This window comes from Aspergillus brunneoviolaceus, assembly GCF_003184695.1.
Source record: "Aspergillus brunneoviolaceus CBS 621.78 unplaced genomic scaffold BO95scaffold_19, whole genome shotgun sequence".
NCBI classification, from domain to species: domain Eukaryota; kingdom Fungi; phylum Ascomycota; class Eurotiomycetes; order Eurotiales; family Aspergillaceae; genus Aspergillus; species Aspergillus brunneoviolaceus.
In genome coordinates, this window is record NW_020290749.1 from 55544 (window position 1) to 69079 (window position 13536).

The window sequence follows — 13536 nt, forward strand, 5'->3', positions numbered from 1 at the left end:
AATCGAGATAATGACAATCCGAGAGACGTAAGACATTCTGTCCATAGCCACAACTAGTTACAGAGTCGCTCCTCATCCAAGTTTTTCTTCAGGAGGTGAATCGTTTTGATTGCTTTGTCTCAGTGGTGCCATCCGGTGCACTCCACACTGCAATCAAGTCTGGGTCTTAGAAGAACAACATATCGCGCTAACTAGCAAACGATGTGGGCATTAACAATCATCTGCCGATAAGACGATGATCATCCAAGTAAGACTTGATCCTTCTCGGCACTTTCTACCATTTTAACCAGTGCATCAGCAATGCCGTACGAGAAGGCATAGCCACCACCCGCGAAGCCATAGGCAGACAAAACCACCCGATTTCCATGCCGCTCAGAATCCAAGCGGAAGCCCCCTCGTCGCGACGGTCGGATTCCGACAATATAGCTGAGAGCCGCCTCGGAGGGCGACTCCGGGACAACGTCCGGCGCGAGTCGATGCGCCCGCGCAATCTCATCTCGAGCGATCTCCATATCGACCTCGGGCGACCTGCAAAGAGTCAGCATCCTTGTTCCGCCGACCCAACTCCAAACAATGCTTACAGGCTATCTGCTTGTTTCACGCCGCCAAGGACCACACCGTGCGACATTGGGCGGGGGATGACATAGGTGTATTCCTGCCCATTCCGGAAGTACATGGTCCGGCAGTTGTCCGTCTTGTAGAAGACGTTTTGGCCTCTTTCAGGGAAGCACCGATCGTCCCGCACATCCTTGAGGGTCTGGCTTCCGATCCCGCTGGCATTGATGAAAATGCTGGACTCGGGAAACATATGATGCAGTTCCTCAAGAGACTCGACTCGCTTGCGGATGAACTGGCCACCCAGCTCGGTGATTTTCTTACCCAGATAGGGCATGTGGATCGTCGGATCGGTCACAAGAGTCTCATAGCGCCAGCCACAGCTAAACTCGGAAGGATATTCTCCTGGTTGCAGGTCACGCCACTGACGCGGGGTTAGCGAAACCAGTTGCTGGGGCATGCTAAGTGATATCTATCCTACCTTGGAGAGCACAGTTTTGCCCCAAGCTGATGAGTTCTCGGAAGGAGGTTGTTCGAGGTATTCATATGAGTCGACGATGCAAACGCCCGAGTCAGGTTCTTCCTGGGCCATTCGAAGCAAATGGCGGTGAGTGACGGCTTGGATATATCGATATTCGGGACTGATGCCCCCTGCTGCGTGCCATGCTGCACCCGCCCAGGCGGATGCATACCATATACTTTGATCGCCGGGGAGATATTCTGCCACCAACACCACCCGGAAACCATTTTGCAAGAGCAGTCTCGCCGTGGCACAACCGATGATTCCAGCACCAAGGATGATTACAGGACGCTGCGGGAAGGGGACATTTGAGCCACTCGAGGAATCATGGAGTTGACCCATCTTGCCCAAGGATGTGAGGATCTTGTGCACTACCATAAGTTCGTGGAGGTTTGCCTGTCCGACCCGGCCGACATCAGCTTCGTCGGATGTTGAGAAAAGAGGTGAAGACAAGCAAGACAAGCAAGATAGGCAAGTGGAGTGTTGAAGAGAGGGGGGCCTTTGTCAAGACGGATCCAAGGTACAGTACAACTCTATAAGAAAGGATCTCGCACCGCTTAACCACACGTGGCGAGGAGCTGTGGCGGAGCTAGCTCATGCTGAACAAATCCAAAGGAATCACAGGTGAGGGTTGGACAGCATATATAATCATTCGGGGAGTGTCTTTGCCGAGCAGACCCGCAAGATTATGATAACATGGCCTCATGAGAAAAGGCAGTATCTCTGGTTGCGGCGGTGGGCATTCGGATCGAAGCGCCCAGATGGAGGAGTGCGACAGGCGGTTCCACCCGCCCGTCGGGTCCAGCCGCTGCTGGCAAGCACACTTTTATCCCGATCCTGCTAACAGTCGTTCCTCCTTCGCCTACTCATGTCGATGGCTAAGACTGCGTTATGCGATAGTCGATCGAGGCCTCGTCAGCAATCAAGGCATCGACAACGCTGATAGGGCATGTTGCTACAGATAGCATGCCATGGCCGCAACAGGAGGATTGCACACGCGGCCACTCCCGACAAGTGGGGGAGCTCCGATTCCACCGATTGTTCCATCTCTAGCACAGTGACTTTGGAGATAGTTCAGTTCATCATGCGTATAGTGGTTTTTTCTTCCCAGGAGACCGGAGAAAGGCAGATTTAGCGAAGTGGGATTGTACAGAAATAGATCTGAAACGCGTTCATGACGCTGCAACATGAAACTGCATTCCTGGCTCGCAGTTTCGAATGTCTTGCAAATCGAGTTTCCTGAACGTCCCAGCGGGAACAAGTCTGCTCTGTCGGTTTCAAGAAGCTTCTCCGGTGCGGGGATGTCAAAGTGGATTGCAGTGGGAAGAGAAGACCTGAGATTGTTGATGGTGAAGATGGCTGATGGCCTGGCGTGATATTGCATTGTTTGCATCTGCCGGCTAGTGTGGTGGTGCAGCGGGACGTCCCTGCTCCGGGTATTTCTGCCACCGCCTAAATTGAACAGTTTTCCAGATTGTTTTTTCAGGCCTGAATCCCCTGCCGTGAGATTCACTATATTCTGCCGGTGGAAGCGGTGAGCCGAGCGGTCCTTCTTGGTTCTGCCGGCTCTTCGCGCTACCGCCTAAATTGAACAGTTTTCCAGGTCGTTTTTTCAGGACTGTTCATCCCCAAAATCCGCCTAGAGAGCTACGAGTTTCGCTAGTCTCTGCCAACTGGGGCGGTGAGCCAAGCGGTCGCACTCTTTTCTGCCGGTTCTGTATGCTACCGCCTAAATTGAACAGTATCCCAGAGTGTTTTTTCAGGACTGTTCATATCGAAAATCAGCCCGGACCACTGCGATGTTCGCTAGGTTCTGCCCGACCGGGGCGGTAGTGGAGGCGGTCTAACAAGCCATTCTGCCCCTCTGCAGTCACGTGCTCCTCCAGCATCGCATGGAGAGAAAGTAAGTTACGTAACGCCACGGCCGGAAATCGGAGTTGTAGTCCAACCTACTCCAAAAATTTGTTTCAGTCAACTGCAGCATGGGATCAATTAATGTTAGAATTCCTCGTACCACATGCAAGCTAGGTTTGCAGAACCTCGTCCCTAGACAGCACGCCATCAAGTGACTGGGTTGAAGTAAGCCGAGAATCAGGCCTGGGTACAGTACTGTCCGAAGTCAAATGATCACTCACTCCCTTCACAGTATAACAGGTTTGCTGGGCCTTCTCCAATTGGGGCGAAGTTGCCCACCACCACTTTGCTTGTGACCCCAACAAGAATAAGAATAAAGTGGGTGGGGGGCCTGGCCTTTTCGATGCAGTTTAAAAAAGTAACTTTGAGCTTCACTCCAAAAACACAAACCTGCCTGAAGGGGAAGGCCCCGCATTCTTATTTTTTGTTGCCCCTCCCCGCGAGCCTTACTTTTTTTCTCCCCTCCTTCCTCTCTCCACGGCAGCTCGGGCTTGAGAACAACAACACTATCAGATAATAAAAAACAATGCGATCGACATCAGAGCTGACCAACATGGTCTCTTTGAACGGAGCGCTGCCTGAACTGGCCGAGCAGCAGCCCGAGGATTCCATCCCCGAGTCGCGCGTCCTCATCATCATGACCGGAGGTACCATCTGTATGCGACAGTCCCCCTCTGGTTTCGTACCTGCCCGAGGGTTCCAGGAACAGTGCCTCGCCCGAGTCCCGACCTTCAATGATGGCTCGCACACAAGCATGATGGACGTGGTGGTGAACGCCGACAAAGAGGTGAAGGGTCACCCAAGTCTGCGCACCCCCGTCACCGCATACGGGCGGCGCGTGCGATACACCGTGTTCGAGTTTGAGGAGCTGCTAGACAGTAGTTCGATTGACGCGAAGGGTTGGGCCGAAATCGCCCGCACCGTCGAGCGCAACTACACGCGGTTCGACGGATTCGTCGTGCTGCATGGCACAGACAGTCTGGCGTATACGTGCTCGGCCCTCAGCTTCATGCTGCAGAACCTCGGAAAACCGGTCGTTCTCACGGGAGCCCAGGCTCCCATGCTCGAGTTGCAGAACGACGCCACGGACAACCTTCTCGGATCACTCGTTGTGGCGGGCCACTTCATGATCCCGGAAGTCTGTCTGTATTTCAACAATCGACTGTTCCGCGGCAACCGATCGTGCAAGGTGGCGGCCAGTGACTTCGCCGCCTTCAACTCTCCGAACTGCCCCCCGTTGGCGGTCACGACGTCGATGCGCACAAATGTTGACTGGGAGCTGGTTAACCGACCCAAGAGCCTGGATCATTTCAGCATTCAGACCAACCTCGACACCACGCATGTCGCCTGTCTGCGGATCTTCCCAGGTATCAAGCCGGAGATGGTGGATGCTGTGCTGAAGCTAGATGGACTCCGTGGGTTGGTCCTGGAGACCTTTGGTGCTGGAAACGCACCCAGCGGACAGGATAATGCTATGACAAACGTGCTGGCTGCTGCCATCAAGAGAGGGATTGTCATTGTTAATGTCACCCAATGTGAGTCTCGCTTGGCCCATAATTACCGTGGCAATGTCATTTGAGTCTAACATGGACAACACAGGTCTCACGGGAAGTGTCAGTCCCGTTTATGCTCCGGGTATGAGCCTGTCACGCGCAGGTGTGGTCGCAGGCCTCGACCTGACTACGGAAGCGGCGTTGACGAAGCTGGCGTATCTCCTGGCCTTGCCCGACTCCACACCCGAATGGGTCGCGAAGAACATGTCCGTCTCTCTGCGCGGAGAACTGACCGAAGTATCGCAACCTGTGTTCCGTCACCCAGACGGTGCTCTTCCGGAGCGCGTTCAGTCTCTGACTGTGCTGGGTTACGCGATTGCCCAAGGGGATATTGAACGGGTGAAGGAGATTGTGGTTAGGGAGCATCACTGGCTGCTCAATGATGCGGACTACTCAGGCAACACTCCGATCGTAAGTGGCTCCGTTTATCGTGTTTTGACTACCAGCCGGACAAGACGACTGACTCCCCTTGCAGCATCTGGCGGCCACCTCTCCATCTGTCGAGATTCTTCGATACCTCCTGCTCCAGGGTGGCTCAGTACACATCCGGAATCGAAACGGTCGCACACCATTGTTCCTGGCAGCCAACGCTGGACTTTCGGAGCATGTGCTGCTACTCCGCAAATCGGGAGGACATTTGCATTCAGATGAACGGACGGCGGCGCAGCTGCTCGCGCGACGACGCCCGGCGGTGTGGGGTCTGGCCGGCATTGGACCGCGCGAGGTCAGCGATCGGGAGTTGGAGGAGATCGACGATGAGGGCACTTCGCTAGGACGCACGGCGGAGATTCTGATGGCCGGGTCGGCGCCTTGAACGTAAAGATACGATATACATTCAGAGGTGTCATCTGGAGCTGATGCGGAGGGAAGGTCTGGGTTTGACCTTACATGTGTTCACGCCTGATAAAGCAGTGAGGCGGGTGCGAATGGTGGCTTGTGGGTACTCGGGGTAGATTCTGAGTATGTCTTCGTCCTCCGCAGTTCTCCATTATTCGATGGTCCTAGATCGCCTGTGTTTATCCGATAGCTATGCAGTTACGACTAGAAGACTGGCAAGATCTCGGTTTATCCATTGCACAATAGCCGATTGTGCCAACACCAGCAATAATATTCTTCCCATTTCTCTCTACCAGAACCATACTCATTCTCAGTTCAGATGTCGCTATAATAGATAGCCAGCCTTTATCAGATGCCATGCTCCACATAGTGAATCTCTTCATGGAGCCCCAGATTGACTTTAGCTGCGATCGTTCTCGTGCCCCTGCCACTGATTGGAGTAGTAGTTCACTAAACCAATCACCGTTGTTGAGTAGTACTACCGCCCCATCGGTAAAGAGCATGAATAGATCTCCACTGGGCAGCCCACCCCGGGCTAAGTTTTCGGAGACATTCCCCAGACATTCTTCCACCCGATATCTTATCTACCAACCAGACTCGGCGGAGAATATCCTCTCGACTCAACACGTACACCGCGAAGCTATAGAACACCCTTCAGAAACCCAAAGACAAAGCAAGAAAGCACCAGCACGAATTCGAGCACCGGCATTATTAAATTTACCCACCCCCCCAAAGAAGAAAATCTATAAATCTATAACCCACAACGCCACAGATATGCACATCATCATCGTCATACATACACAGCCCTAGAGGCAAGCGAAGCCCACAGCCGGGTGCCGAACTCAAGGCTTCACCAAGACACCGCGGTAGCGCATCTTGCCCTGGCGGAGGGTCTCCATGGCGTCCTCGATGCCCTCCTTGGTGAGCGGGAAGGTCATGACGGTGGGGACGATGTTCTTGCGGGCGGCAAAGTCGAGCAGGGAGCGGATGCTGTTGCGGGAGGCGACGAGGGAGCCCTGAATGCGGACGCCGCGCCAGACGAGGTCGAGCATAGGGACGCGGGCGGGCTCGAAGGCGACGGTCAGCGGGTAGATGCTGCCGTGGGTGGCCATGAGGGGGATGAGCCTTACGAAACAGTCAGTGGGACAGGTCGTTAGAAGAAATGTGTGGGGGGGGGGGGGGGGCAGGCAGGCAACATACGAAGGATAATCCACCGATCCGCTCCCGCACAGCAGCAGGTGGTTGACGGGCTTGAAGCCCTCGGGGACGGGGCCGCCGGACCGGAAGACGTGGTACTCGGAGGCGCCGAACTCCATCGCCTCCTGGCGCTTGCCCTCGGAGCTGGAGAGCACGACCACGTGGCAGCCCATGGCGGCAGCCAGCTTGATGGCGATGTGGCCCAGCCCGCCGATGCCCATGACGGCGACGCGGTCGGTGGCCTTGATGCCGTACTCGGACAGGACGGTCCAGACAGTGGCGCCGGCGCACATCAGCGGCGCGGCGTTGATGGAATCATACCCCTCCGGGATCGGGTAGACGCACTTGGCGTCCCAGATGGCGCCGTAGCTGAAGGTGCCGTTGTGGAGGTCGTGGAAGCCGTATTGCTTCTGGTTGCGGCAGTACTGGTCCCATCCTGTTGCAGCTCTATTTAGCATCTCGTTTTTGGGGTGGGTGGGATAGGGCACGGAGGGTAAGCATGGGGGAGCATACCAGTCACGCAGTTATCGCAGTTGGCGCAGACGCTGTGCGTATATCCAAAGCCAACCCGCGCGCCAACTTCCACGTCGGTGACACCAGGCCCAACAGCTTTGACGATACCCACACCCTCGTGGCCCAGCACCTGGTCGGCCTTGAGGTAGTGCTCGTCTGTGCCGCAGAGACCGGAGTGGGTGGTCTCGATGAAGACCTCGCCGTGACCGAGCTCGCTGGTCGTCTGGGCGGGCACAATCTTGCCCTCGGCGGAGCCGCGGAAGACGTCGTAGGTGAATGAGGTCATTTTGCAGGATATGAATCAAAAATGCAGACGAATTTGGCTATGAGAGTGTATCATCTCCAGAAGAGAAAAAGTGGCAGTCGGATTTATATAGAAGAATGGTTATCGGGAAGAGGTGGGTTCAGCGGGCAACCTGGGCATCAAATCGGGAGTCTCGGTTTCGCAGGGGTTGCAAAAGGGTGGGGCAAGAATTCATCAGCAACTGGTTTCTTGTCTTTGATAAAGATTTTTTTTTCTGATACAGTCAACTGTCCGTCCTCGGCGGAAGAACCAGTCGGGAGAAGTCTCCGAGAATGTGTCCGTCGGTGGGATTTGGATAAACTCTCCGCCATATGAACCCTCATAATTCCTGGTTATGTCTCTTCCGGAAACATTAGTCCATGATCGATCGCGGAGAGTTTTGGATGTTGAGTACATTTGTTGATGTCTTGTGGAGTGCGCACTTATCTACAGTACATGACTGCACTACGTCAGAGATATGGAGGACAAGCACTATCTTAGTAATCTTAAGCTAAAGAATAGTGGCAGCCACGTTTCAACTGTAAGCAGCACTTAAGGTCAGCCACATCATATTTTTTTCCTTTCTTATTTTTTCTTATCTGTCTTGGCATACGGCTTGCTGTGCCGCTCACCCGGCCCGATCTCCTCATTAAGGGTTACAGGCCGAACAAATCCCGGGCTCGGTATCCCGCCGGAGGGCAACTTCTCGTTCATCTTGAGAAGAATACGGCTCATCATATGATTGGCGTCACCGCGGGATCTTAAGCCTAAAACTAGCGTGCAGGACTGTGGATCACTTCAACTGATCCTGCCGCTGGGAGTCTTCCAGAATCTTGGATGCTTTCGTTTCCAAGGCAACTTATGCGCTTGCCATGTTTCATCCTACCGGGGCAGAAGGTAGGCAGGCGGAGATTGATTTGCACAGGAGTAGATGTTTGCAAGGATGCATCAACATTTCGAACCAATGACATAACGCAGCCGGGTGTGACATACTGTGACATTATAAGAGACTTTCACCCACGGTGGCCTCCTTTTAATTCAAGCTAAACCTGTGGCAAACGGAATGCAACACAAACATGATGTACTGTCTATGCGTTGGAGTATCACATCAAAGTCCCGTAACGAATCTTCATGTAGTCTTTTCGACGTTCTTGATCATCTATACCCCGTTTGAATATCCTCAATAGCCGCGTAGATGGCCTGTCTCTCTTTGCAAACACCTTCTATTCCGTAACAACACACCTGTAAGGACTATGCACGGCAAGCATCCCTACAGGGAAAAAGAGTCACATGCGCGCATTAATAGGATCAATAGGTCCGCAGCTGGCCTGATTCGGGCCCTAAATCTTGCAGGATTGCGGGTAATATTGACCGAACGGCTATTGTTTTGAATGAATTCTATTGTTCTTTCTCACAACAGCATTCTTCCATGCTTAACATCTTCAAGGACCCTATCTACCTGAACAATGTTACATTATTGCGTCGCTCCCGTTCCTCATTGATGAACGTGCCGCCCTCCTGCCTTCTTTCTACTGTCTGCACTATAACTCTGTCTGCTCAGCTATATCTAGATACCCGACTACTCAATTGTAGATCTATTGCTTATGTACCTTGACTTAAATTAGTCTTTGATTTTCTGAATACCCAACTAGTACATCGTCACCTATATATTGAAGAACATATCCTTTGGCCGGAAGTCCATGCCCGCTTGGGACTTAGGACGGTTGTAGATCCAGCTAAAACAAAAGCTATATGTAATCGAACAGAACGATAAATTTGCTCAATAATTTCCCATCAAAGCTCTCTTCATACGGTAGCAAATTAGCAAATGGTTCCCCCCCCCTTTTTTTGGTGGCGATATATTGACCCATGCAAAGCCTTCCCCAAGCTTTCATTGCAATTCACGCCTATCATGCGTGAAAGCAAATGCACGTTCCTAAGTACTCTCACAGAAACACCAGTATTGTAGCCATAACACTGCCTGTCCGACTGGCGGGGAAAAAAGATGCATATACCCAGCGCGGAGAGGGGGATCCACAGGACAGGCACAGCGCGGTACGAACCACCCGTATTCAATAAGGAGGCACAGTCATTTGCACCGGCTGGAACACAAAATTCTGCGCTGGACTGCCATCGGCCGGGGCGGGTTTGATGGTGGAGTCCGCAGCGGTCCAGACAAGTCCATCCGCAGGGTTGCAGACCCTATATGCCCCCGCACCAGCATCCTCAAATGTGAAGGTTGTCGGCTGCTGAGCAACAGACGTGCACGCCGTGTCATCACAGCTGATATACGAATTGATATTGGTGAAGGCGTTCTTGATGGTGGCGCCGCCGTCGACGGGGTCGATGGCCCATACGTTGAGGTAGTCGTTGGCTTGGTAGAAGCGGAGGTCCCCGGTCGCATGCAGGGTGTCGGTGGTGCCTGCGGGCTGGATCTGGTAGTACGTTACGAGGGCGGCTGAAGCTGAGTTTATGAGAGTTGTGATGAGGCTGATGGGGATTTTCATTGTGTGTGTGAGCCTCCAGATGGGTGGGCTGATGAGCGTGGGATAATAGAATGACTTGTGTGTAGAGATCGTGCGGGTGTGGATTGTAAAAGTCGGCTGTATTCAGCATGAACAAAGAAAAATATTGACGTATTTGTACTCAGACTAGAGTAGGACATACTAGCAGTGGCGAAGGACAACGCTCGAGTTCAGAGTAGGCGAAGTGACGTGAACGTACATGAGAAGCGCGGCGTTCGGCTACCATAAAGAGAGAGAAAAGAGATGATCAGCTCTGTATAGTTGTGTAACATCACCTGCCCTGGTCTCAATTACCAACGATTCATGTGAAATAAAAGCTTTGTCTTGTCTTAGGCAAGGGATGTGATTTGCCAAGAGGATACACAGCAGAAACCATGACATAATATATGCTTGGGGGAAGATCATTATGCTTGGGGCAATTCCACAGCACTACACCTATTGAAGAACATCTACTTCCTTCTGTCTGTACCTCAGTTGAGGCCAGTGAATTTCTGAGCGTCTCTGGCACCCTCAAGCCCTAACCCAAGAGACCATCAGGAAATCACAATATTTCTCTTACTCTCAAACACCAGGCAGTCATGCCGGAAGAAGTGCTTTAAGAACCGCATTGCAAAAGGACGAACCGAGCAAAATAGACATTCGAAATCTGAAGTCTTATACCCGACTAGTGATACAACGAATCACACGAAAATCAGAGATACAATCCGGCAGAAATCACCATCAGCAGTCACTTAAGGTCAAGTCCTCCTTATCCCCCCCGGTGCAAGTGGATGAACCCTCAGAGTCTGGGTCCCGGAGACTATCCTCGTAGTCTGGATCCATCGAGCTATCCTCATACATCCGCGCCTCCCCGAAGATATTCCACAGGATTGATGTGATGGCGAAGTCCCTGGTTGAAGAAAAGAATTTCCAACGTTCGGTCGTGCGTTGGATCTGTAAACTGTCAGCGCGGGGAGAATACTCTGGTGCAGACCCTTCGACTCCGACCTCCTACCTTTCTTGTGGTGTCCAGACGGAGGAACGTCAAGGTACGGCTGTTCTCATCGTGGACAAGAACGTAGACCGCGGCAAGCATGTCGCAGGCCTGCCAACGGGATTCTTGAACCATGACTAGACAGTTGAGCACGTCAGAAAGGGCTTTTTCCTTTGTCCTCTCACCGCGGAAAGATCTAGCGGTCTGATTTAGGAAAGCACGTACGCATGTAAGCTATAGCCCGCGTCTCTGCCTGCTCTTCCGTCTTGACGGGATCGGCCTCGACCACCACCAGATGGATGCGAGCGATCTCCGGGTCGCGGTACCAGAGGGTGTAGTCCGTCCGGCCAGCAAGAGTCATGTTATTGTGTTGCGCAAAGGTGTGCAGCAGGTCCGTGTTGTGCGCGAGATTCATCATGCCAGTCTTGAACTCCTGGACGGTGTTTACTGCGTGGGCAATCTGTAGAAGAATCCAACCGAGCGGGCTGTATTGATCGATGTTTGAGTGATCATAGGAGTATTCATTCATGATTTCAGAGACTTCGAGCTTGAAATCGGCTGTTATATTCATCAGTAATTCCCATATCTCTTAGCTGGCCACGGGCCGCTCCTGGGAGAAATTATCAAATGCGATTTCTTTGGGGACATACCTACCTGGCACTGGATGAACGTCAGTTGGAAGGGCCAGCCAGTCATAATCATCATCGCAAACCACGATCCCGAAGCTGCGTTGCAGGTCGCGATCGGTGAGAGCAAGAAGAGAGATAGATCCCGACTGTTCACGGTCTCGCTGTTCTTCCATCCGCCAAATCTGGTCATCGAGGACGAGCACCTCTCTGTGCTGCGTTTCAACGCATCCCAACACTTCCTTGAGACTCTGCAAGTGTGTGGTTGCACTTTGAATTTCTGAAGCGATCCTTTCGTTGATAGCGCTGCGTCTCCCGATCAACTCCTGCTGGTTCCGAGTTGCAGACACGACGGATTGTTGCTCCATACTCTCGCGAGACAGAGTCGGGACAAGAAAAGATCAGTAGTACTTGCGTCCTGCTATGTCATCTGTATCGAACGTGGGTGGGAAGGACGGTATAATCTAGGTGTATTTCTATTGTGTCGGAGAAGAATGCACTCAGTTATCGGCACATTCCAGGAGGAAAACGACTAAAACAGTCGTGCCGGAGGAGAGAAAATGAACTCTTTATATGAGGGGCAGCAGTTAGGGAAATACGATCCGCATGTTTTCATCATGATAGCTTACGGACTCAAGAGGCCAAGGGGCCTGCGGGCTTCGCCGTGATGATGTAGGGCTTACCGAGCCAGAGCAATGCCACACAGCCATCCATTTGTCTTTCCATCCCACTCCGCCGAAAACCCGTCGTTCCTCCAACCATAAGCTACTATTCCGATCCACACCACATTCATCAGTTCCTGACTCGTGACACACATTCTACATCCGCCATGCCGTGGAGCATCCTCCCAGAGCCAGTAACAGCATGGCTGAATCGTTGGGACGAGAGATTTTGCGAAGACGTGGGAGACTTCCACGAGGCCCAGGAAGCCCGGGCCTGACTGTATTTCCAGGGTGCAGCGGGGCAGCTCGGCCACGTGGAAGCGCTGGTCCGCGACGACGTCGACTTGAACTTTGCAATCCAGCGCTAGGCGGCTCTCCAGCGCGAGCTCAAGACCCTCTTCGTATGGCTAATGATCTCCGGCGCCGCGGACGTCACCACCGCGGAGGGAATTTACTCTCGTATCCAGACCGTCGAAACCCAGCTGTCGGCGCTGGAAGAGATGATCTGGCGCTTGGAGCGCAAGACCCACGAGGTCCTGAGTCGGTTCGCTGGGAGCCGACTCGCATCGCTTTTGAGGGCTTGGGCGACCGCCGAGATCATATACAGCGCCTCATGCTGGCCTATTGCTTCGGGCTGCGTTGGGCAAGGCGTTACAACAATGTAGGATGCAAGTATTGATTCCTTTGAGGGTGAAGGGAGGAAGAACTTGGTCTCTATTGCTGTGAGTGAAACGAGCTTTGAGAACAGTAGGAGATGTTTTGTGGCCTTGCGTTGGGCGCTTTCTTGCTCTGGTCATGGTGGGCATTACTATTGCTGGCTGATAAAGATTAATATGGTGGTGTGTTTGAGGGGCTGCTGTTGACTTCCCGCTATATCGCTCTATCTGCGCCCTTAGTCCTTTAGTGCCTTCGCCGATCTTATCCTCTGGGGGTACTACTCTTTCCATGACGTGATTGATCAACAGGGAGAAACTGATTTGCTGAGGAGAACGAATCTTCTTCGGGAGATCCAGATGCGGTCAGGGTTACATGTGCTCACGTGCTTTATAGTTGATGGCTCAGTAGGCAGTTTGAGAACACATCATCATCATCATCATCATCTTCTTCTTCTTCAATGCGATCCTCTTTGTTCGTGCCAATGTACAATGATGACAGAGATATAGTTCTAGCAATCTGTAGTTCATGAAACAGTGACCTTATTCAACACTAAGTCGAGGAGAGATGAATAAATGAGACGTTAATCCCAGACTGAAGACCGGGAACAGGGTACGAGAATGAGCCGGTGGGATGGGTGATTATGTGATTGTATATACGAATGGAACAGACGCTGGAGCGCCGGCCTAAGAAACAGGATACTGGAATGGATTTTCTACTGCCC

At 52.6% G+C, this 13536-nt stretch overlaps 6 protein-coding genes across 6 annotated transcripts; 2 read left to right on the forward strand and 4 right to left on the reverse strand.

Annotated features, from left to right (window-relative positions):
• Window positions 1-239: 239 nt before the first annotated feature.
• BO95DRAFT_430026 (FAD-dependent oxidoreductase) lies at window positions 240-1417 on the reverse strand (the record flags this gene model as incomplete). The annotated part of the gene is made up of 3 exons (XM_025584925.1): window positions 240-528; window positions 582-979; window positions 1037-1417. 3 exons carry the CDS (start codon window positions 1415-1417, stop codon window positions 240-242), a joined length of 1068 nt encoding a protein of 355 aa, XP_025444191.1.
• Window positions 1418-3326: 1909 nt separating this feature from the next.
• On the forward strand, window positions 3327-5546 carry BO95DRAFT_73106 (putative lysophospholipase). The gene is made up of 3 exons (XM_025592182.1): window positions 3327-4524; window positions 4589-4953; window positions 5018-5546. Exons 1-3 carry the CDS (start codon window positions 3516-3518, stop codon window positions 5354-5356), a joined length of 1713 nt encoding a protein of 570 aa, XP_025444192.1. The 5' UTR covers window positions 3327-3515; the 3' UTR covers window positions 5357-5546.
• Window positions 5547-6221: 675 nt separating this feature from the next.
• On the reverse strand, window positions 6222-7555 carry BO95DRAFT_512871 (NAD(P)-dependent alcohol dehydrogenase; the record flags this gene model as incomplete). Its single annotated transcript, XM_025591556.1, has 3 exons — window positions 7090-7555; window positions 6580-7012; window positions 6222-6504 (listed from the first exon to the last, which is right to left on the reverse strand). Exons 1-3 carry the CDS (start codon window positions 7373-7375, stop codon window positions 6222-6224), a joined length of 1002 nt encoding a protein of 333 aa, XP_025444193.1. The 5' UTR covers window positions 7376-7555.
• Window positions 7556-9444: 1889 nt separating this feature from the next.
• On the reverse strand, window positions 9445-9879 carry BO95DRAFT_430029 (RICIN domain-containing protein; the record flags this gene model as incomplete). The annotated part of the gene is made up of 1 exon (XM_025584926.1): window positions 9445-9879. The coding sequence occupies one exon, from the start codon at window positions 9877-9879 to the stop codon at window positions 9445-9447; it is 435 nt and encodes a 144-aa protein (XP_025444194.1).
• A 738-nt stretch (window positions 9880-10617) lies between these two features.
• BO95DRAFT_430030 (uncharacterized protein) lies at window positions 10618-11864 on the reverse strand (the record flags this gene model as incomplete). Its single annotated transcript, XM_025584927.1, has 4 exons — window positions 10618-10830; window positions 10892-11007; window positions 11096-11428; window positions 11525-11864. The coding sequence occupies 4 exons, from the start codon at window positions 11862-11864 to the stop codon at window positions 10618-10620; spliced, it is 1002 nt and encodes a 333-aa protein (XP_025444195.1).
• Window positions 11865-12325: 461 nt separating this feature from the next.
• Window positions 12326-12823, forward strand: BO95DRAFT_461748 (uncharacterized protein; the record flags this gene model as incomplete). The annotated part of the gene is made up of 3 exons (XM_025588847.1): window positions 12326-12397; window positions 12449-12484; window positions 12539-12823. 3 exons carry the CDS (start codon window positions 12326-12328, stop codon window positions 12821-12823), a joined length of 393 nt encoding a protein of 130 aa, XP_025444196.1.
• Between the last annotated feature and the right edge of the window lie 713 nt (window positions 12824-13536).